The sequence below is a fragment of the Nansenia antarctica genome, assembly GCF_963989245.1.
Source record: "Nansenia antarctica genome assembly, chromosome: 4".
NCBI classification, from domain to species: domain Eukaryota; kingdom Metazoa; phylum Chordata; class Actinopteri; order Argentiniformes; family Microstomatidae; genus Nansenia; species Nansenia antarctica.
This window is the reverse complement of record NC_137689.1, coordinates 28,118,101-28,141,962: the sequence shown is the minus strand read 5'-3', so window position 1 is coordinate 28,141,962 and position 23,862 is coordinate 28,118,101. Positions and strand designations below refer to the sequence as shown.

At 46.3% G+C, this 23,862-nt stretch overlaps 1 protein-coding gene across 1 annotated transcript; it reads right to left on the bottom strand.

The window, feature by feature from the left end:
- Positions 1 to 9,548: 9,548 nt before the first annotated feature.
- itpkca (inositol-trisphosphate 3-kinase Ca) lies at positions 9,549 to 23,110 on the bottom strand. Its single transcript, XM_080528858.1, has 7 exons — positions 22,379 to 23,110; positions 20,646 to 20,748; positions 19,706 to 19,919; positions 19,248 to 19,452; positions 11,682 to 11,783; positions 11,266 to 11,337; positions 9,549 to 10,740 (listed from the first exon to the last, which is right to left on the bottom strand). Exons 1-7 carry the CDS (start codon positions 22,868 to 22,870, stop codon positions 10,534 to 10,536), a joined length of 1,395 nt encoding a protein of 464 aa, XP_080384984.1. The 5' UTR covers positions 22,871 to 23,110; the 3' UTR covers positions 9,549 to 10,533.
- Between the last annotated feature and the right edge of the window lie 752 nt (positions 23,111 to 23,862).

Here is a 23,862-nt window from a genome sequence, read left to right as displayed (position 1 = left end):
GACTAAATCCATGTGTCACCCCTCTATGTGTCATTCCTCTCTGTGTGAACTGGGGCCTCATTTATAGAAAGTACTTTGGATCGAATTTGATCTTACCCGTGGCGTACGTAGAAAACCACGTCAAAGTAGTGATTTATATAATTTCAACGTGAGTCAATTTGACCGTGGAAACGATCGTAGCTCTACGTCAGGTCTTGACTTGACGTACGCACATTACCTACTGGTTATGCAGTTATTACAGGCATGTGATCCGCACTCGAACACGTTAATGCCTACTGTAATTCATGCGAAGTGAAAGTGGCTCGTAATAAAATTAACAATATTGTTATCAGCCGAGAAAATGAGTTTAATTCAAGATTTAAAGGGAACTGATGTTTATGATTGTATTTCAGTCTTCCTTTATATGCCATTAGGCTGCCTAATGTGATCTGGGGAATTCGGGGCAAGCGTTTGGGACCGCACGTCTATTTCTGATAAAAGACAGTATGGGCCCTATTATGCACTTCATAAGTCTTAAGCAATAAGACGAGGCGGTAGATCTAAACTTAAGACGTGGAGGCGTGGTCAAGGCCACTTTGCTATTATGCGTGCGGTAGTGGGCGCCTAAAACCCGGCGCTAAGCAAAGAAATTAGTCATGGGTGTGTTTTGGGCGTCTTCTCAATCAACCCAATCAGCGTGCCAGGTGCCATTCCCTTTAAGAACCGGCTGCGTGAAGTCTTTAGCGCTATGCTATTATGGAAGTCCTAAGAAGGAGGTCAGCGCGCTTCTCTGCAGAAGAAAGTAACAAGCTCGTGCATGACATATGTCAGTTACTGCCTGACGGGTGAAGCGCAGCTCATACAAGCATTGCTGCTCTGTAAACAGAATAAAAGAATATATATATAGGCTATATTATACATATTTTAATAATAGGCTATAATGTAATTGTAATTGCAATATATTATAGCATTATTAACAGTTGGATCACCAATTGAAAGCGCTCAAATGCTTAGATCACGAATCCAGGATTGATTTGAGATTTGGCCTACGTCAGCCCGAGGTAACAAAGTCGTTGCCGGTATATGCGCTCGGCGCGCCGTCTTCGTCTATCATAATTCCTTCCTAGGATATATTCCATTGTTCTCTCTCTCTGGCTTAACATTTGCCAGTGGTGGCATTTATACTGTGACCGTAATTGACGTCTTGCCGTGGAGCCACGTGCGTGTTCATGTGTGCCCACATGCATGCGCAAACCGCGGAGGCGCGCTCGTGTTTCAAAACGTGCATGAAGTCTAAACTTAAGAACTTTTCAAACCACTTCTTAGCGCTAGGAGCAAAGTCAGATCGCATAATAGCAGGGGCGCCTAGTGCACTTCATTAACATATGAACACTCCCACAATGAGTAATATATGCACAGGAGTTTTACGTCTTATGTGTGGGCGCCTATCGACACCTGCATAATAGCAGTAGCGCGTATGAAGCGCATAATAAGGGTGGCGGTAGGTCTTAACAGTGGCGGCTGGTGCTAAACATTTTGGGTGGGGCACAGGTTATGGGGGCATGCTCCACGGGGAAGAATATCAACTTTAAAATCTGGATTTACAGTCGATTTTAGCATGAGAATAGCTCTACCCCCCTGTACAGACCTCGCCATCCCCTCTACCCCCCTGTACAGACCTCTTCATCCCCTCTACCCACCTCTACAGACCTCTTCATCCCCTCTACCCCCCTGTACAGACCTCTTCATCCCCTCTACCCACCTCTACAGACCTCTTCATCACCTCTACCCACCTCTACATCTCCTCTACCCACCTCTACAGACCTCTCCATCCCCTCTACCCCCTGTACAGACCTCTCCATCCCCTCTACCCCCCTGTACATACCTCCTCATCCCCCCTACCCCCCTGTACAGACCTCTTCATCCCCTCTACCCCCCTGTACATACCTCCTCATCCCCCCTACCCCCCTGTACAGACCTCTTCATCCCCTCTACCCCCCTGTACATACCTCCTCATCCCCCCTACCCCCCTGTACAGACCTCTCCATCCCCTCTACCCCCCCTGTACAGACCTCTTCATCCCCTCTACCCCCCTGTACAGACCTCTTCATCCCCTCTACCCCCCTGTACATACCTCCTCATCCCCCCTACCCCCCTGTACAGACCTCTCCATCCCCTCTACCCCCCTGTACAGACCTCTTCATCCCCTCTACCCCCCTGTACAGACCTCTTCATCCCCTCTACCCCCCTGTACAGACCTCTTCATCCCGCCTACCCACCTCTACAGACCTCTTCATCCCCCCTACCCACCTCTACAGACCTCTTCATCCCCCCTACCCACCTCTACATACCTCCTCATCCCCCCTACCCCCCTGTACAGACCTCTCCATCCCCTCTACCCCCCCTGTACAGACCTCTCCATCCCCTCTACCCCCCTGTACAGACCTCTTCATCCCCTCTACCCCCCTGTACAGACCTCTTTATCCCCTCTACCCCCCTGTACAGACCTCTTCATCCCCCCTACCCCCCTGTACAGACCTCTTCATCCCCTCTAGTGAGTGTGTGAGTGTGAGTGTGTGTGTGTGTGTGTGTGTGTGTGTGTGTGTGTGTGTGTGTGTGTGTGTGCGTGTGTGCGTGTGTGCGTGTGTGTGTGTGTGTGTGTGTGTGTGTGTGTGCGTGTGCTGAATACATAAACAAACAAGCTAAAAGACGACAATAGAAAACGTACCATGCTGACGATATTACTAAATGTTTGAAGTAGCTTTTATCTTAGCTGACTCTCTTACCTTCAGGTCGAGTTTGTGTATTCTGGCTTCGCAAAACACCAACAGTAGCAGCCTAACAGCCGCGGAGATTGCGCGGAGATTGCGCGGAGATTGCGACCACAAACGAAGTTTGACTTCGGTAATAGGTCCAGTTGTAATATCCTCAAGCAGGGGAGGCTGGCTCCCCACCAAAGGGAGAAGAGAGAGATTTTTTTTCTATGACTTCTAGACAGTGTTGCTTCTGAATATCATAGTCCAATCAGCTAGTGTTCTGTGGCGTATATCATAGTCCAATCAGCTAGTGTTCTGTGGAGTATGTTCCAATCAGCTTCAAGTCCCGCCCCTTTCGGTGCATGTCCCAAAACCCCATAGACAATTGACCGAATGGCCTGAAGTTACCAAAATAGATTTTACATGCAAGTCTACGAGAACAGCCTAGTGCAACTTCGAGTAGACTGAAAGTTGCCCCGAAAGGGGCGGGACTTGAAGCTGATTGGAACATACTCCACAGAACACTAGCTGATTGGACCATGATATACTCCACAGAACACTAGCTGATTGGACTATGATATTCAGAAGCAACACTGTCTAGAAGTCATAGAAAAAAAATCTCTCTCTTCTCCCTTTGGTGGGGCATTGCCCAATTGCACCTAATGAACCAGCCTCCCCTGGGTCTTAACCTGGCGGTGCGTCTTAATTAAGACTTAAGATGGCAAGTTAAGAAGTGTATAATAGGGCCCTCTATCTCCTTCTCAGTAAAGTTTTTCTTCTTTCGTTTGTCTACCATCGTGTGAACTCGTCAAAGGTGCTGCACAACACCTCAATCAAGCCTATTTATAGCACTTGGCTTAATTGAGCCGCTATAATTGAGCCGCTATCACAGGGCGTAAAGCGCAGCCCGTTTTATAAATAATGCTTACGTCCATTTAGAAGAATGTGCTTACGTGCAAGTTCAAGATGACGTTCAAGTACTTTTGATAAATGAGGCCCCTGGTCTCTGTGGTCCATCAGGAGAGGCGGGACAAGGTGGCCTTGCTGGAGGAGGTGGCCATCCTGAGGGAGACCAACCAGCGTCTGTGGGAGGAGTCTCTCACAGCCAATCAACAGCTCCGTCAGCTCACCCTGCTCTTCAATGTGACTCCAGGAATGATGCCAAGAGGAGAAAGGGAGTGACCAAAGGCACCAAGAAGAGAGAGATGCCCAATCCCAACACGCCCCTTGTCGCTACCACTTAGCCTTAACCCTCCATTTTGCGCATTCACACATAGGGGTAGGGTGTCCCGATTCTTGTTGCGATAGAGGAGTAGGGCGAAGTGGTACGGCTACATGGTCCTCCAAACGTCTCAGAGGCACACTCCAAACCAAGAGTTAGGAAAAATCTCCCAGAATGCCTTGCGTTGTCATCGACAAGCAACAAAAGAAACCCACAAATGTTATTATTTTCTTTGTTAATAAAGATTTTAAAATTATGATAACCATCGTATTATCTTAGTTTAATGTTGTTTCAATGTATTATAGACCTTTTGTTTATAACAAGCATAACAAAAAATCACTAGTATGCTGATCTCTAGCTAGCTAGCTAATTTTACAACATTGTTTTAAGGTTTGTGCATGATAGTCTCGCGCTTTGACATATTTCCATGTCGTATTTCCCCCCTTCGATGGCATATGACACCTACAATTTTACTTAAGTCCAACAGCGAAGTTGTTGACTTGTTACCGCTCCTCTAATATCAATGCAGACTGGCAGGGAAGGAGCACAGGTTGCTAGCCTACAGAGCACTGTTATTCTGTCATGAACTGGCCTGGTAATGAAGCATTGTTCTTTTTTATTTGATGACTTTGATTGATAGTTTGATCGATTGATAGCGTGAAACATATACGTATGTTGTGAACGAATCACGAGTGTCCTTGTTTTTCTATGATACTACTGGTGACATAACAGGGTCTTGAAGGGTTGTCCCATTTCATAGGGGAAGATTTCAACCACTACCCCTTGTAACTGTTGCAAAAGAAGAGGGGCACTCGAAAAAGAGGGGTCGGGGTAAAAATAAGAAATGGGATTGGGCCAGAGAACCTGGATGGAGGAGGGGTATGGTGTTCTGTCTGCAGAAGGTTTTCAGTGAATCAGAATTATGAATAGATGAATATATGTCAAAAGCCTCTCCAGTACTAATCCACTACAAGATAATAAATATTCCTCATAACTTTTGTCTTGACCTACAATCACAACAAAAAACATGTGATGTGTGTGTGAGGAAAAAGACTTCATTTGACACAGTGCACTGACCTTCTGGTGATGAAACAGGTGTGAAGTGTTTTTTCTGATATGTTCACAGAATTAATGATTGTTATAACTTAAAAAATACTGTATTATTGTGTTTTATAAAAATAAATCTTTCATGTGTGAGTCACCCATCTCTGCAAGTAACTCATCAACAGAGTATGTCACCTATACTCTACAAGGGCTAAAAACCTTTAACAACTTTTATTTACATAACATTTATACCACAGTTAATGACACTATGGATAAAAAGTAAAAGCATTAGTTCACAATCTGAAAGAGTGAGAGCTCAGATCTTATTTAAAGTAGAAACAAGTAAGTAACTAGTAAGGAAACTAGTTTATACAATGCTTAATATAGAAACACAAGACATTCTGCAATATGAACACATGCAGTGTATAAATAAGTAATAAATAAACTGTCTTTCCATGGTGTAAAATAATGTGTAGTCTGGCATTCATGGCATTAGTACTGAATTATACATAAACATTTTAATTAACTAAACTTAAGGATGACATGACTGGTAAAATTCAGACTTTGCATTACTGTAAAGGACTATTCTAAAGGAATGGAGATGCCAAACATGAAGGACTGGCAAACTATTAAAACCTCCCTGATAAAAATGCTCCTCAATAATACTGATCAAATCAAGGGTGAACATTGCATTTGAAAAACACAAAATAACACAAACTAATGAACAATTCCAAATGTGCTGTGAACATGAACATAACTCCTGTGTTAACATGTTCTACAGATTGACGTTGGTTGATTTATTGAATGCATGAATGAACGAGAGCATCAAATATCATTTGCACACAGTCTCTTCAAAATGACTAATAAAGAAACAATCAATATGAACATTTCAAAATAGCAACAATGTAGTTAAACTGGTACCTGTGTCTCAGACCAGAGCTTCAGGTACTGGTGGAGCTCCTGGTTCTGTCACACAGTGGATCCAGTCCATGGCTCGGTCTTGCTTAGGGCTTCTTCATCCCTCAGCTAGAATTAATCAGGGGACCAGGGGGACCAGGCTGGACCAGGGGGAACAGGAACAGGGGGAACAGGACCAGTGATAGAAATCACCCACATCAGAAAACAACAACAACATCAGACTCAGCTGTAAAAAAAGAAAAAGAAAAAACATCCTCAAAGTCCATCATGCGGATCACACACCTGGCAGAGGGAGGGACGGAGGGAGACAAACCTTTTCATTTTCTCACATCTGTGATCTATCTGTGTAGTGTAATCAATCCTTCTGTTTTCCACCTTTTGCTTTTTTTGTGGTTTTCTCCCACGTATTCTAGAGAAGAGAATGCTGGGCGGTGTTCACAGTTTCCGTTTCCTTTTCCACTGACACACACACACACACACACACACACACACACCAATTCTTATCTCTCTGGCCGCACTCAGTTTATACAGTTAAAATCATTCACATCCCATCCGTCCCCCCTCTCCTCTGGTGTTCCCCAGGGCTCTGTCCTTGGCCCTATCCTCTTCATCATCTACCTCCTCCCACTTGGTCTGATTTTCCGTAAATACAACATCCATTTCCACTGTTATGCGGACGACACCCAGCTTTACGTTTCCTCCAAACCCACTTCCACCCTCCCTCCCTCCTCCCTCTGTGCCTGTCTACATGAACTTAAATCCTGGTTCACTTCAAATTTCCTCAAACTAAACAGTAATAAAACAGAGGTCATTCTCATTGGTTCCAAATCCACACTCACCAAACACCCCAGTTTCACCCTCAACATAGACAACTCCTTGGTTTCCCCTTCCCCCCAGGTTAAGAGTCTGGGTGTCGTCCTCGACAGCACCCTTTCATTCCACTCCCACGTCAACAACACCATCCGGTCTGCTTACTTCCATCTTCATAATATCAACCGCCTCCGCCCTTCACTCACTCCCAACAGCGCCGCAATCCTGGTCCACTCCCTCGTCACTTCCCACCTAGATTACTGTAACTCCCTTCTCTTTGGTCTCCCCCACAAACTGCTCCACAAGATCCAACTGGTCCAGAACGCTGCTGCCCGTATTATCACCAGAACCCCTGTCATCAGTCACATCACCCCCATTCTACACCAACTCCACTGGCTCCCCATCAAACACTGCATCGATTACAAAATCCTTCTCCATACTTTCAAGGCCATCCATAACCTCGCCCCTCCATACCTGTCCGACCTCCTCCACATCAACATTCCCACCCGGTCCCTCAGGTCTGCCTTCTCCATCAACCTGACCGTCCCCCCAGCCTGTCTGTCCACCATGGGGTTTAGAGCCTTCAGCCGCTCCGCCCCTCGCCTCTGGAACTCCCTCCCCCCCGACATCAGGAACGTTGATTCAATCTCCTCATTCAAAACCCACCTCAAAACCCACCTGTTTACGCAGGCGTAGCCCTGTTGATTTACTGTTCCCGTGCTGCTCTGCTGCTAGCTATGTTTTATACTGTATATTTCTATGTATTTTTTTATTTTGAATTTTGTAACTGTTTTTAAATTTGTTGTTGTACGGCGACCTTGAGTGTCATGAAAGGCGCCTTATAAAATACATTTATTATTATTATTATTATTAATTGAGAGAATGCCAAGAGTGTGTCACCAAAGCTAAAGGTGGCTACTTTGAAGAATCTAAAATATAAAACATATTCTGGTTTTAAAACACTTTTTTGTTTACTACATAATTCCATGTGTTTGTTCATAGTTTTGATGTCTTCAGTATTAATCTACAATGTTGAAAATAATAAAAATAAAGAAAACCATTGAATGAGAAACTTTTGACTGGTACTGTTCATATTTCAGTCATATCCAAATGTCGTTTCAGACAAAACATTTCTAAAGGGTATTTTTTTTAAGTGGAGCAGTCCCACTCTTATATTTGTGTTCTTTACTGGACAGAGACAGTGTAGAGAGACAGGAAGGTGAGGAGAGGGGATGTCAGCAGGTCATATAGAAATACAGCAGAATGGTTTAGTCTGGAGCAGGGGTGGGCAAACTGCGGCCCAATTACGTTTTCATGCGGCTCAGAATAATTTTTTCAAATAAAATGGAATATGGCCCGTTAGAAAATTGTCTAAAAATAAATTGCACTGTATGTGCACTGGACTTCTTAGTTTCAACACTAGGTGTCGCTACCATTTTGCAGAACGACTACTAGACCGACTGTTTTACCTCAGTCAAAAGAAAATTCCATGAAGGGTCGAACATGGCGGAACCAATAAAGGGCTCTGCACACAGCGTGCGATTTCTGTTGCGCAACAGCATTCCATTGCAACGCACACGGCGTGCGATGCGATTTTGTTGCGCCGCAAAATTCCATTTTCAACTCACACCATTGAAGTCTATGAGAAAATCATAAAAAATCGCATCCCAATGCACACAGCGTGCGATGCAATTTCTGTTGCACCTCAACATTCCATTCTCAATTGTTACGTAGTCGGACCAGGCAGGCTGATTACAATAGGCTCTACCAATATTGCTTGCCTTGCTTCCACAATTTCTACAAGATACAACTGGACATATTGTGATAAAATATGTGGGTCCCCTGATTTAGGGGGTGTACCATGTTCTGTACATGTTCTGAAAGATGGCGGCCGGATGTCTCATGGCCGGATGTTGCCGCAATTGTCCTCTAGACTGCTGGGACTTGTAGTGTTTGATGGGAAAATACATGGGAGCATTTAGCACAACAACAACACTCAACAAATAAATGGATTCTCCACATGGATTCTAGCTGTGGGCTATATAAGTGTAGTGGCTGGCTGATGGTGATGTTCGTATCTAGTACAGTTCGTTCTAGAATAACGGTCACTTAACATCTCATCAACGAAAGGAGACAAACGAAAATGGGTGAGTAGCAACGTTAACGGCGATATTTGCAAAATTTGACAGTGCGACAAAACTCGCACGCCGTGTGCTTTGTCCCATTCAAAATGAATGGAATCGAATTTTCGCCGTGCGATTAAAATCGGGGCTGTGTGTGTTGAAATGCGATGTTCTCATAGACTTCCATTCAAACTTCAAAATGGAATGTTGACGCGCAACAGAAATCGCACGCTGTGTGCAGAGCCCTTAAGACAGAAAATAGCAAGTGAGGGCCGAAAACCTCGACATTTCTAAATGACCCTCAGTACCACCCCCTGCCCTGACCCTCAGTACCACCCCCTGCCCTGACCCTCAGTACCGCCCCCTGCCCTGACCCTCAGTACCGGCCCCTGCCCTGACACTCAGTACCGCCCCCTGCCCTGACACTCAGTACGTTAGTCATAAACAGTCATTAGTCATAAACAGTCGTTAGTCATAAACAGTCATTAGTCATAAACAGTCGTTAGTCATAAACAGTCGTTTAGACTGTAGAGTTTCTCTACTGTAAATCGTAAAACAATCATTAATTCTTCATTTTCACTGCCAATGACCTCTGGCCCCGATGCATAGCATTCTTACGATGACGCTTTGGACAAAGGTGTCTGCTGAAGGCCACAAAAAAACTCAGCACAACCATCACCAAGACAACAAGAGGAGTGAGTTGGTCCACATTTTAATGGCATCCATTTGAATAGCTTGGGTCTATCACCAGAGGAAAACTGTCTCTACATATCACAGTGAATCTCAGTTCTTCGATTCAGGCTCTTAGAATGCACCCATTTGATTAGCTGCTACTCACATAACACTAGTAAATCGGTTAACACACTTTAGGTGTACATAATGATCTGCACCTTCATATCTTTGTTGACATGGCAAAAGGGGGAAAATAACATCATTGTCGTCATAAAAAAAAAAAATGTGCGCAGTCACACCTCTTAAATAAAAATGTATTTACATTTATAGCAAATTGAATAAAAATAATAACAAAAAACGTTTTAGAAAATGACAAGGATTGCGGCGTTATGCCACATCTCTTGCAAAAAGGGAGTCCTTTGTCATATGTAATTGGGAACATATTCCCAAAGTCATTGTTCCACTATGCAGCATGACCCCACCCCTCTAAACTCTTTATCACCAGAAGCATGAGGATGTCTGTCACCTCAGAGGAGAACGTGAGACCCTGTTTCTCTCCCACAGAAAGGGGGGTAAGTGCTAAAGTCCAGAACAGTGTTCCTTAATACAGGTCCTAGAGAGGGCAGTAGAGGGGGTTTGACTCCTATGTTGGTCTTGTACTTAAATGGCTTCATCCCTACAACCTGAATTAAGAACACCGTCTACTGGGTGAGCTTTGAATTAGTGTTTTGGGGGGATTCTACAGGAAAAAGACAGAAAAGTAAGGGCAGTGTTTCATTGTGCATGGTTGTCGTATAGTTGTCAGGTATCCGTGCTCTTCACGGTTGTTGTATAGTTGTCAGGAATCTGTGCTCTTCATGTTCCCATCACTTCTGTAGGCCTCCACATTTATGGCAGTCACGTACGGACGTCCAGTCTCTGTTAAAACAACAAGTCTGATATGGTGTGACCATCCAGAGATGTGGAAACAGAACAAGGTCCTGTGGTCTTGTCAGAGTTAGGGGGGGCTTCAGGTGAGAGGCAGCATGCTGGTCAAGATGTCGATGAGGTTGTCCAGCCCCCACAGGTAGCCATCCTCCCTGTTGCCCTCCAGCCAGGGCGTGCGGTGGTCCAGGGTGAGGGGGGGCGGCAGGGGCACTGTCTTCCCAAAATCAATCATCCACACCCCCGTCTTCCCTGTCCCGTCATGGACAAACAGCAGGGAGCTGCCCACCACCTGGGAAGAGAGAGGGGGGTAGGGGGGGGGGATTAGTGCTATTACAGTCCATTTTAAATGACTTCACTGTTCAAATCGTTTCGTGAAATGTTCTCGAGGACAATTTGACGCCGGATAAACCGGAAACAGTTATATTTGCAGGACCAATCGAGAAATGTTGTGGACATCACACGCGTTTGCGTGTGTACCACAATAGGTTGTGCATCCAGCTCAGAATGCCAAAAATCACATTTAGATGACGAAAATACATCCGACATTAGCGGTGTTAGCATTTAACCAGTTCATTGAATATCCATCTCTCTATGGGACCAGTACCCACTATCATGACCATATATGAACACATCCATCTCTCTATGGGACCAGTACCCACTATCATGACCACATATGAACACATCCATCTGTCTATGGGACCAGTACCCACTATCATGACCACATATAAACACATCCATCTCTCTATCGGACCAGAATCCACTATCATGACCACATATAAACACATATAAACACATATAAACACATCCCTGGTACCTCGTGGGTTCGGAAGAAATGGGACGACTCCAAGACCAGGCGAAGCTCCCTCAGCCGTCTCAGATAGCCCTTCTGTAGCAGGAGGACAAACACAGACATTTATCTTGTTTGCTGCTCTGTTATTTCATTTATTTTCTTTTTAATTTATTTATTTATTTATTTAATTCATTCATTTCTTTTATTATTTATTATGATGTATGTACTGTATTTTGCATATAATGTTGACAATTGTCCAATTATGATTTTTGTGTCTAGTGAAAACTAGCTAATGTCATGGGGGTCAATGTCATGGGGATCCTAATAAACAAACAAACAAACAAACAGAGAAACAAGTCTCTTGTGAGAGAATGCACACATAAAAGAGTGGGATCAAAAAGAGGGGGAAAATAAATATAAAGAGGTTATCCCCAGCTCACCAGGATGTGGGGGTTACAACCCACATAGTCCCCCAGCGCCTGCACCACCTGTTCTCTGCTTTTGGTCCTTTTGAAATTAGTGTTGCAGACACCATCAGCCTTCTACACAGGGAGTTGGAAACAATGAATGTAGATACAGTGTCCAGCCTAAGTAATGTAGATACAGTGTCCTGCTTAAGTAATGTAGATACAGTGTCCAGCCTAAGTAATGAAGATACAGTGTCCAGCCTAAGTAATGTAGATACAGTGTCCTGCTTAAGTAATGTAGATACAGTGTCCTGCTTAAGTAATGAAGATACAGTGTCCTGCTTAAGTAATGAAGATACAGTGTCCAGCCTAAGTAATGTAGATACAGTGTCCTGCTTAAGTAATGTAGATACAGTGTCCTGCTTAAGTAATTTAGATACAGTGTCCTGCTTAAGTAATGAAGATACAGTGTCCTGCTTAAGTAATGGGGCAGGTAAGTGTTTTTTTTTTTCTTCTTTTGGATCTACACTCCCAACAGTTTGGATTGTGTACATATTGGTTTCACTATTCAAAACACTTTTTAGGCGTAGTCCCCCTATCTCATGGCTTGGTATGTTGTTAATCTATCTCATGGCTTAGTATGTTGTTAATCTATCTCATGGCTTGGTATGTTGTTAATCTATCTCATGGCTTAGTATGTTGTTAATCTATCTCATGGCTTGGTATGTTGTTAATCTTGGGCAGATCCTTTTTTCTCTGAAGCTTCCGCTTGCGATCACTCTGGTCCATGATAAGATTCATATTATTAACACACCTGTGGCTATCCCTTCTGCAGGCAAATACCGTATTTTCTGCACTATAAGGCGCACTTAAAAGCCTTTAATTTTCAAAAAAAACGACAGTGCGTCTTATAATCCGGAGCGCCTTATATATGGATCAATTGGTTAATTGGTTGATCCATACTGGTTGTACACGGCGCTCAAGGCGCTCTGTCAAAATGTTTCAGTACGACTGGTAAACTACAAAGCCGCACCACTTGCAGCATTACGGTAATCAGTAAACACCGGTACTGTGCTTACTCACAGTCCCACACCACTTGTGTGTGTATAAAGACCCCAAGTAAAGAAGACTAAACAGAGTTTCCGAGGGAACAAAGCGAGATGGCCACAGTTACTTAGAGGACAAACTCGAACAGTGGGTTGTTGAACAGAGAGCAGCAAGTAGAAGCGTCTCTACAGTCACTATTCGAATGAAGGCAACAGCGCTAGCACGGGACATGAACATCGATGAATTTCGAGGCTTTTCAACTTTTCAATTTTGGTGCTTTCAACTTGAAGTTTTAAAGTACCCACTCGATATAATAAACAACAGTTTAACTAAACGATCACTAAACACTTATAATGTGTGTATTGGATTCATTATTCTCGTTTGCCGGAGGCTACCAGTAAGGGAGGGTTGACTTGTAAACATACTTTCGTTTTAGCTCGTGTTCAAAAGTAAGAACTGTGTGTTCATCTTGTTATGTGTAGTTATGTGTTTTTAGCATGTCGATGTTCTCCCACCATGTTGTCATGTTATTAAAATGCAGTTTAGACCTTCGTAGCGATGTGTTTTTTTAGCAGCGTTCGTAGCTGTGGCTGCGTTTAGAGTCACTTTTCTCCCATTCAGTGTTTGAGGTGAACCAACATTCAAATACGCCTGTCGTGTTCAATCTTTCTCTGATTTGAATGTATGACACATCATTTGAAAGCTTACAATCTGTAGTTTAAGCATGTGTAAAAACTGAAAAATTACGTTGCACATTTCACCAGGAGCTGTCACATATTGGTTGTTGGTTATAATTGTATAGCCTATTGGTTGTTTTCTGGTGTTGTTTTATTGTTTTGGAATGGAATGGACTTTATTTGTCATTGCTACAGTACAGGTACCAAACAACGAAATTTAGGAGGGGTGGCTCCCCTGGTGTTAGGAAAGGGATTTTTTTTTTTTTTTTTGAAAAAGCATAAAAGCATAAAATCACAAGAAGGTAAGGAGCTGGTTTACATCAATAAAGGCTATGTACACAATCCACTGTACTGTACTGCACAGATAGTCAACTAGGGTTGTCATATTGCACAAGAGTATTTTTTCACATTATTTTAAAGTGTCATAGTTAGCAGGCTTGAAAATGTACATGTTTGTGCCTCGGCACTAGCTGCCATACAATCCGTCCGGACTGTCCTGGGCCCAGAACTTAGGCCTTTTCTGTGTTCAGGGCCTTGACGGCCCTGTGGTAGAAGCAGTCCTTCAGTCTGTTTGTCTTAGCGGCCGGGGTCCTGTACCTCCTGTTCGAGGGCAGCTTGACAAAGTGTACGTGCCCAGGGTGGGTCGGGTCCCTGGAGATCTTGGAGGCCCTCCTGAGACAGCTGTGTTGTACAGCTCCTCCAGAGAGGGGAGGGGGGCGCCGGTGATCTTCTGTGCTGTTCTCACGACTCTCTGTAGCGCGTTTCTCTCCGCTGTTGTGCAGCTGTGGAACCAGTTGGAGATGCCGAAGGTGAGGATGCTCTCCACTGCGCCGTGGTAGAAGGCCACCAGTATCTCCTGCTTGTTGTGTTCTTTCCTGAGGCATCTCAGGGTGTATAGCCGCTGTTGTGCCCTCTTGATGGTGCCTTTTGTGTTGTCCTTCCAGGCCAGGTCATCCCGCATGTTGTGTCCCAGGAATCGGAGGGTTGAGACTCTCTCCACGCTCTCTCCGTCGATGAGCAGGGGCTGGATCTCGGACTTTTTCCTCCTGAAGTCTACGATGAATTCCTGGGTCTTTGACTTGTTTAGCAGCAGGTTGTTAACCTTGCACAGCTTGCTCAGTTGCTCTACCTCATCCCTGTACGCCGCCTCGTCCCCCCCCGAGATACATCCCACCACGGTGGTGTCGTCTGCAAACTTTACGATGTAGTTGCTGGGGTGGACGGGGGTGAAGTCGTGGGTGTAGAGGTTGTAGAGGATGGGGCTTAGCACGCAGCCCTGGGGGGACCCAGTGCTGAGGCTGAGGGCTGTGGAGGTGTGGGGGCCCACCCGCACCCTCTGGGGGCGGTCGGTCAGGAAGTCCTTGATCCACGCACATATAGAGTGTGATAGACCCAGGTCTAGTAGTTTGGTCACCAGCCTGTCTGGAAGGATGGTGTTGAAGGCGGAGCTGAAGTCCACGAAGAGCAGTCTCGCGTAGCTGTTTCCCCTCTCCAGGTGGGATAGAGTGGCGTGGAGAGTCGTCGCTATGGCGTCCTCTGTGGACCTGTGGGCTCTGTAGGCGAACTGGTATGGATCCAGGTTGGGCGGGAGGCGTGTGAGTATGTGGGCCCGGACTAGTTTCTCGAAGCACTTCATGATGATTGGTGTGAGTGCCACCGGGCGGTAGTCGTTTAGGCAGCTCACCGTGCTTTTCTTCGGGACTGGGATGATAGTTGAGGTTTTCAGGCAGGGTGGGACGGTGGCCTGGGACAGGGACTGGTTAAAGATGTTGGTGAAAACCCCGGCCAGCTGGTCGGTGCAGTCTCTCAGCACCCGTCCCAGGACGCCATCCGGCCCCGAGGCTTTCCTGGGGTCCACCGCCTTCAGTACGCGTCTCACCTCATGCTCTGTGAGGGTGAGGCTGCTGAGAGCTGGAGAGAGTGGTGTTTGTGTTGTGGTTACCTCCGTTCGCCCCTCGTCGAACCGGGCGTAGAAGGTGTTCAGCTTTCCCGCCAGCAGGGGGTCGTCCTCTGCGGCTGTGAGCCTGTTGGCTCTGAAGTTTGTCATCTGCTGAACCCCCTGCCACATCCGCCTGGAGTCGTTGCTCAGGAGGCATTCCTCAATCTTCTCTCTGTGCTCTGCCTTGGCCGCTTTGATGCCGCGCTTTAGGTTGGCCCTGGTGGAGCTGTACAGCGGTGTGCGCTTCCCTGCGAAGAAGGCGTTGTCCCTCTCATTTATCAGTTTTTGGACCTTCCCAGTCATCCATGGCTTCGTGTTGGGGTAGACCCGGACCCGTTTGTCCACGGTGACTGAGTTGGTGCAGTTCACTATGTGGTTCAGAACCGACGACGTGTACTGTTCCAGGTCCTCATGCTCATATTCCTGCCATAGGGTGTCATTTAGGCAGATCTGCAGTGGAGCGGACCCTTCTGGCCAGGTTCTGACAGTCTTAGTGGTGGTGGGAGCACTTTTCCCCATTGTAGTGTATGCAGGAATCAGGAGGATTGACACATGGTCAGACATGCCTAGATGAGCTAGCGGACTAGCCTTGTAAGCACGTTTGATGTTGGTGTATACCTTATCCAGTGTTTTTTCTCCTCTCGTTGCACATTTTACATGCTGGTAGAACTTGGGTAGTACTGCCTTCAGGTCGACATGATTAAAGTCCCCCGCTATGATGTGAATAGCCTGTGGATCAGTACTTTGTTGGCTACTAATGACGTCATATAGTCGCGCCAATGCTACTTTGCTGTCTGAGCTAGGCGCTATATACACACATGTAATTAGCACCGCGTTAAACTCCCTAGGCAGGTATGTGGGTCGGCATTTAACAGTCAAGTATTCTAGGTCTGGGGAGCAGTGGCTACTTACAGTTTTCGTGTTTAAGCACCAGCTATCCTTCGTCGATATTATGATCCCACCTCCTCTTAACTTCCCGCTACGCTCCGTTCGGTCGGCGCGATGTAGCGTGCGGCCCTCTAAGCTAACGGTAGCGTCCACAATGTTGTCATTTAGCCAGGTTTCGGTCAGAATAATCACACAGCTATCCCCTACGATGCTGTTTTTGGCCACCTGTAGTCTCAGTTCATCCATCTTGTTCGTCAGGGATCTGACGTTAGAGAGGAAAATGCTTGGTAAAGCTGGTTTGTTTGGGCTTCTCCTTAGCCTTGCTAACAGGCCTCCCCGGCGGCCTCGGCGTTGTTTACGATCTCGCCTCCGTCGCTTCCGCCTCAGGGAGGGGACTGAGTACCAAGGTTCTCCCGGTACACGGGCGATCTCGTTGAATATCCTGTGTTGCTTCAGAAACTCCGCTGTAACTGTCTTGTCGTTTTGCGTGCCGACTTCTAATAAGTCGAGCCTGCTGTAGGTACTATTTACACAACTGTTCCCTGTAAGTACTCAAATAAAAGTGTACATACAAATGTACTTAAAAACACAAAGAAACACCAGTGTAGAAGCCACTCCGAGCCGCGCGACTGAGTAGCGCGCCGCCATCTTGGACATCTTTTTGCTCTGTTTGTAGTCTACTTGATGTATTTTTTGTATTTTTGATGTACCGTATTTTCCGGACTATAAGTCGCGGTTTTTTTCATACTTTGGCTGGTCCTGCGACTTATAGTCAGGTGCGACTTATATATCAATAATTCATCATCTCTGACTGACATGAACTGACATACGGTAATCTCTGACTGACATGAACCAAGGAGTAACTTCCGCTAGCGCCTCATACACGATAGAATAGCCATTATACTTGACAATGTGGACATTAAACACGACAATGTGGACATTAAACATGATGTTATGGACCTTATACACAATGTTATGGACGTTATAAACGATATTAAAGTCATTTATTCCTTCCAGAGACTGTTCTATGTTGCTAAATTACCCCCGCGAGGCTATTTTGCTACTTCCGCTAGCGCCACATACGCGATAGAATAGCCATTATACTCGACAATGTGGACATTAAACACGACAATGTGGACATTAAACATGATATTATGGACCTTATACACGATATTATGAACGTTATACACGATATTAAAGTCATTTATTACCTTTCAGAGGCTGTTCAATGTTGCATTGTTTGTAGGCCGCCCTTCATCCTAACTACTTCCGTTTTTCACCAAGCTATCTTTGTCATGGCCTTATACACGATAAATAGTCGTTACACTCGACAATGTGGACATTAAGCACTATATTATGAACGTTATACACGCTATTATGAACGTTATACACGATATTAAAGTCATTTATTACCTTTCAGAGGCTGTTCCATCCTGTTTGCTTGCTCCCGCGACGCCATTTTGCTAACCTTCGTTAGCAACGCGCTAGCTAGCCCTGGCTTTACACTCGATAATTTAAGTATTTCTAACCTTTCAGAAGAAGTTTTAACGTGAATTATGTCCTTCCTGGGCTTACAAATCCTCTCATGTCTCTTCACAGTGCCAGACTAGAGTCAAGCTCAACAGGGTCTTCTTTCCCCGCTGATTCCGCCAAGCCCGTTCCCTTGAACCATGCGACTTATAGTCCAGTGCGACTTATATGTGGTTTTTCCCTCTTCATGACCCATTTTTGGCCTGCTGCGACTTATACTCGGGTGCGACTTATAGTCCGGAAAATACGGTATTTGATGTATTTTTTGTATTTTTGATGTATTTTTTATCAGCTGTTAAATCACCACAGCGGTTAATCCACTAATAGAGATAATACCAGATTGAAAATGCTTGTAGCTAACTACTCTATATCTCGTGGTCGCAGCTATTGCTAATTGCTATTCACGCGAGTCAGCTGTGAATCACCGCTGGTCCTTGACGCTTGTTGCAAAAATGGATGACGAACGGCTGATACTTGAGGTGGAAAAAAATATATTTTTGACAGTGGGGCAGGTAGAATGTTGACGGTGACAACGCTCAGGTGGAGCATGGACAACGGGAAGTTGACACAACACCGATGGAGAAGTGACGCAACGCAGTAGGTGGAGCTTGGGCGTAACGCAACCCCAGTCAAACGTTTGACTGCAGTATCTTCTATTCTATGCGCCTTATAATCCGGTGCGCCCTGTATATGAAAACAGTTCAAAAATAGGCCATTCATTGAAGGTGCGCCTTATAATCCGGTGCGCCTTATAGTGCGGAAAATACGGTACTACCAGAGAATTGTTTTGCAATAACCAACTAACCTCAGAAGTGGGGCGTGGGGAGAAGAAGCTAATTTTGGATTTAAAGCGACAGACACAAAAACAGCCTGTCAAGAACGGAACTGGAACAGAGGAGAGTGCCTTTAGATTAAAATCTGAGTGGTATTTTCAACAAAACACTTCAATTACATGTTTTGGAGACCCCAGAAACCTACATTAACTTGTGGAAAAAGAGCATAATAGGCGTCCTTTAAATTATGGTGAGCATTCTTCGGTCATCCACTGTAGAAGTCTTCCTTGTTTGAAATTACTGAACTCACCAATGCTTCTTTGTTCTTTTTAATATAACTTTTTTTTAAAGTTGCTTAAGTGTTGATTTTCGCAAGCGTAATTTTTAAATGGAGAAACCAATATGGACACAAACACTCTAAAATAAAAAATGAGAATCTTAAGAAGAACTGTTCCATTACTTCCACAGGGCGCTGTATATCCGTTATATCCCCCCCCCCCCCCCCCTGCCCTCCCCCAAAAAACTACTCTGTACAGCAACTGTAAGAGGAAGTATTCAAAAGTTGCAATGCAAGTGAATCACAGACATTCTGTTCCAAAGTTCAAGGCCTTGGCTCGATCTCTCAAGCCATAGAACCACAAGGAATCATTACATCAGACCAATGATTGCCTCTATGTTTGTCAGTGTGTGTGTGTGTGTGTGTGTGTGTGTGTGTGTGTGTGTGTGTGTGTGTGTTCTTCCGTACCTTGACTCCCTCGATGCGGAAGCCCAGGGTGGTGGTGGAGCTCAGGGTCTCTCTCCACTGCATGTACCTGGTCTTGAGCAGGGCCTGCTGGGCTCTCTCCTGGGCGGTGGGGGCCTCCGGGTCCACAGACACCATCTTGTCGTACATGTCCTGCCGGGGCTGCGGACGCTCCTGGGCCTTGACCAGCTCCTCCTCCAGGTAGGTGCTGCAACACACCCCAACTCAACCTTACACACACACAACACATACACCCCCCCAAACACACACACACACACACACGACATACACCCCCCCCTACACACACACCACATACCCTGCCAAACACACACACCGCATAACACCCCCCCCCACACACACACACACACATAACCCCCGCCCCCTAAACACACACACAACACATATATACACACACACACACACACACACACACACACACACACACTCACACTCACACTCACCGGCTGCCCATCTTACAGTCCATGATGGCGGGTGAGGTGAAGTGTGTGAGCAGGTCCTCCATCATGTTGTAGTGGTGCTCCGCCCGCTGCACCACCCCATGGTAGGCCGGCACGAAGGGCCGCAGAGAGTCCTCCATCAGCCTCCGCAGACACAGCTGCTCCCCCTCGCAGAAGCGCTTCAGCAGCGTCCCGTGGTCCCCCGCGTGGAAGCTTCCTGGAGGAACCACCCCCGGACATTTAGCAGACCATTTAGCAGACCCTTTTTTTACGTTTTTTTTTTCTGAGTGGGGCAGTCCCACTCATATTTTTTGTTTTATTGTGATAGTAGATAGTAGAGATGTTGACAGGAAGGATGGGTGAGAGAGAGAGAGAAGGGGTGACATGCAGGATATGTCCACGGACGGAATCGAACCGGGAACCCGTAGCCCGCTACGCCACCTAAGCGCCCCAGCAGACACTTTTTTTTATCCAAAGCGATTTACAATTCTAGATATTATAGATTACACCCAGTCATTTCGGGCGAAGTGCCTTACACAAGGGCACACTAGTGGTGGTGTTCCCCCAGGTGGGATTTGAACTCATGACCTTCCCAACACCAGTCTAAGTCACTATCCAAGAGGGCTAACCACGACCCAGCACTAGAGGGAGGAGAAGAATGGAGAGAGAGAAAAAAAAGAAGAAGAAAAAAGACTAGACATGTTAAGACTGCCTGAAAACTATTTAAAACAGCGCAAGAATCTTCAGTTGGAAAAACAAAAGATGACAAGACACTTGGAATACTGTCGGTACGGATTGAAACAAAGAAATAGATGAACATGAAGGTAGACGAGAGAGAGAGAGAGAGAGAGAGAGAGAGAGAGAGAGAGAGAGAAGAGAGAGAGAGAGAGAGAGAGAGAGAGAGAGAGAGAGAGAGGCAACCAGGTAGGTAGAAAGAACAAACCTGCATGTCCCACGACTTGGACCCATTGTTGTTGTGGTTTCTTGGGGGCCACCGAGAGAGGAGAGGAGGTCCCTGTGCTTTTGGGTTTCTTCCACACGACACCCTGCATGGGGAGAGCAATCGTGCACATGACTACACCTCACAGCCCCATGACTCCAGCCCTAGTACGACAACACACACCTCCCTCCTCCTCCTCCTCCTCCTCCACAGGCACATAACTCAACTGTCTCTGTTCGCCCCTGTGACTCCGCCAAACCTCAAGAACACAACCCTCAGACTTCAGACTCCCCGTCGCAACAAACTTCCTGAACTCTGTGCGGGGTGAGCGTTTCCATGGGAACAGCCATTTGACCACTACGATCTGAGCCCGTGAGACGTTGCGGAAGGAGAGAGGTTGGGCAACAAGCTGCGCTTGCATTCGTCAAACATTTACAGGCCCGACTTGTTTTGAACCGCGCTGTTGTAAAAAAAACTGTCTCGGACCACATCCAGTGCACACACTTCAAACCTCCCGGTGTGTGCCGTGCAAACAGCGTCGACTTTGTGTTTGTCTCGACATCTCTGTTGTTTCACAAAAACTTAGGCTAAACGACAACCTGTCCCCCTGACTGTATTGATAGGTGTGTAGGTGTTCATATGTGGTTCAACTTGCTCAGCGGTCCACGATTCGCTGACGTAAACGTAGCAGTCCCTCCAGCCCTCATGGGCCGAAAAACTAAAAACCACTCCACACCCGAGGTGTGTCTGTTTGTTGTTTCATAGGAGAACTTGGAGATTTTCAAACAATGACCGGTCGGTCTTGCTCCTTGTAATCAAGCATGCATAAGAGCATGTTATCTGTTCTACTAGAATCACATTCGTATATTATATCTCCCCCTGGTATTTCCATCATCACCCTAAGACCTACCTCTCCTCTCTCCTGCACTGTCCAGAGCCCAGCAGGCTGACAGCCATAAAAGGCATGCCAAGGGAGAGGTGTGCTGCTCATTGTCAGAGAACAGTAGCTTGTTGTTGACATGCAGCGCCTACTAGGTACCCTTAAGACATTCTCTGTCATCGTCCCTTAATACTGGTGTGAGCTTTAAGGAGCTTGTGTGTGCACTAGGACGACACTATTCCCTGCTCTGAAGTTAACCAGCTCTGAGCCTCTGTGCATGCAGAGGGGTAGGGACATGGGCTGAGGGACATTCCACATGTTTAGATTGATGTCCTGTGGCGTGAAACCTCTTGCCTCCACACACTGTAATCCTAACCACCCTGTAGAAGCATTCCCATGGGGAGAAAAGCCATACGCATTACAGGCATTAAGAGGAACTTGCTCACTGATGAGCTCATTCTATTAGGTGCTCTCTCACTCACATTTTGGTGAGCCCTTCGCCCAATAGCCTAATTATTGGCTGACAAAGTCAAAACTCTTGTTTAGAACGAGATCAAAACAGACAGAAACACACTCACACACACACACTCACACACTCACATACACACACTCACATACACACACTCTCACACACACACACACACACACACACACACACACACACACACACACAATCAAGGACCCCAATTGAAATAAGCCAGTGGCTTTCTTGGGTTTTTATCCTGTTAGTTGACCTTGTATGTAATATGTACTGTCATGTACCTACTTCTGCAAATCTTCTAATAAAGTTTTCAATCAATCAATCAAAACACACACACACACACACACACACACACACACACACACACTCACTCACTCTGGGAGCTTCGTCGGTGCAGCCGCAGACATGTGTCACGTTGATGTTGTTTTCAATACTGCAACTTGCAGAACCGTCGTCCTCGTACTCTTCAAAGGACGAGGCCGGGGACAGTCTGGACGAGGAGGAGGCGTTGGACAGCTTCCTGAGCTGGGAGGAGGAGGCAGGGGAGCCCCCGAACCCGCTGTCCGAGCACACAGACTCCTCGTCCGGATGGGAGCCGGCCGACAGGGCGGTGACCCTCGTGGCCTTTAGTTCCAGTTGGCATGGGCTCGAATCGCAAGTGATCACCAGCTGGGGAACATGTTCCTGTGGGATTTCGCCAACGGAGGTGAAATCATCCTCGTCGTCGTCGTCGTGGTGGTGTGTTGTAGGGTCCACTGCCCGCTTGCCTTGTGTGGACCACGGCTCCCCTGCGGCGTTGTGGCGGTCCGTGTCCCCCACGCTCCCCGGGCCGGTAGCAGGAGAGACGGGCGTTTTGGTCATCCTCATCGGAGCTGGGCGGTCAAATAGGGAGGCCGACGAATAGTACCGATGTGAGCTGTAGCTGGCACCGAGCTAAAAGGCCAGAGTGCGTTCACCATCGCCTCCCATGTACGAGGGAAACAATAACCTGGCTGATCTCAGCAACCTCAGTGCCCCTCTGGACTGTCCGACCAATCAAACACGGGGGTTCTGTGTGACCGTCCGCATATCCGCTTCAGTTCCCTCGTCTGTCCGTCAATTGTACATGATGTGAACGCATAGATAAAAGAGTTTCTATATGCATAGATTGGCGTGAAGTGTTTCGGTCCCAGGTGTGGGTGGTGGTAGCTCTTCCACGTGTTCTTCAACACGTGGGGGCGCTAGAGATGCATCTCTGAGTTTGTCCTCAAGCCCCGCCCCCCGACCCTTCACCCCTGGCTGCATCAAAACAACTCCACTGATCTAAACCCCTCATCTCAAAGTCTTTCGCAAATACGTTACGATATAGTATTTTCCAGGTTATTTTTTTTATTTTCTGGTGCAGTATTAAGGATTAATTACCAATGCTTTGGGCATGTTAAGAATAGGCTAACCCTATTATTAAAACCAGAGTAAAAAAAAAAAAAGAATCAAGCCCATCATCAGCTCAGCGTCCCAGAGAGACAGAGCAGCTGTTCCAGCCGTCCAGATGTTCCTCTGAGAGGAGGGTCCGTGCTCACAAGGTTAGCTGTTGGTTAATGAAGCCTTATAGCCAGCTGGGGCAGCAGCTGGGCCTTGGGTAGAGCTGTAGGGACAAACCGTCAGAACCCAAACCCAATGAACCAACACTGACACGACCGCCGGAGGAGGACACTGTCCATAGAAAGCTGCATGGGAACGTCATGGAATTTTACAGCGTGTTTGTAAATGTCAGACAACCCTGAAAGTGAGAACGTGAGCGTTCCACCAAAGCTAGACGTTCAGAACGTCAGTAGAAATCACAACGCCACTTGAGACGTTCGTCTCTGCCCCTCAGCCAA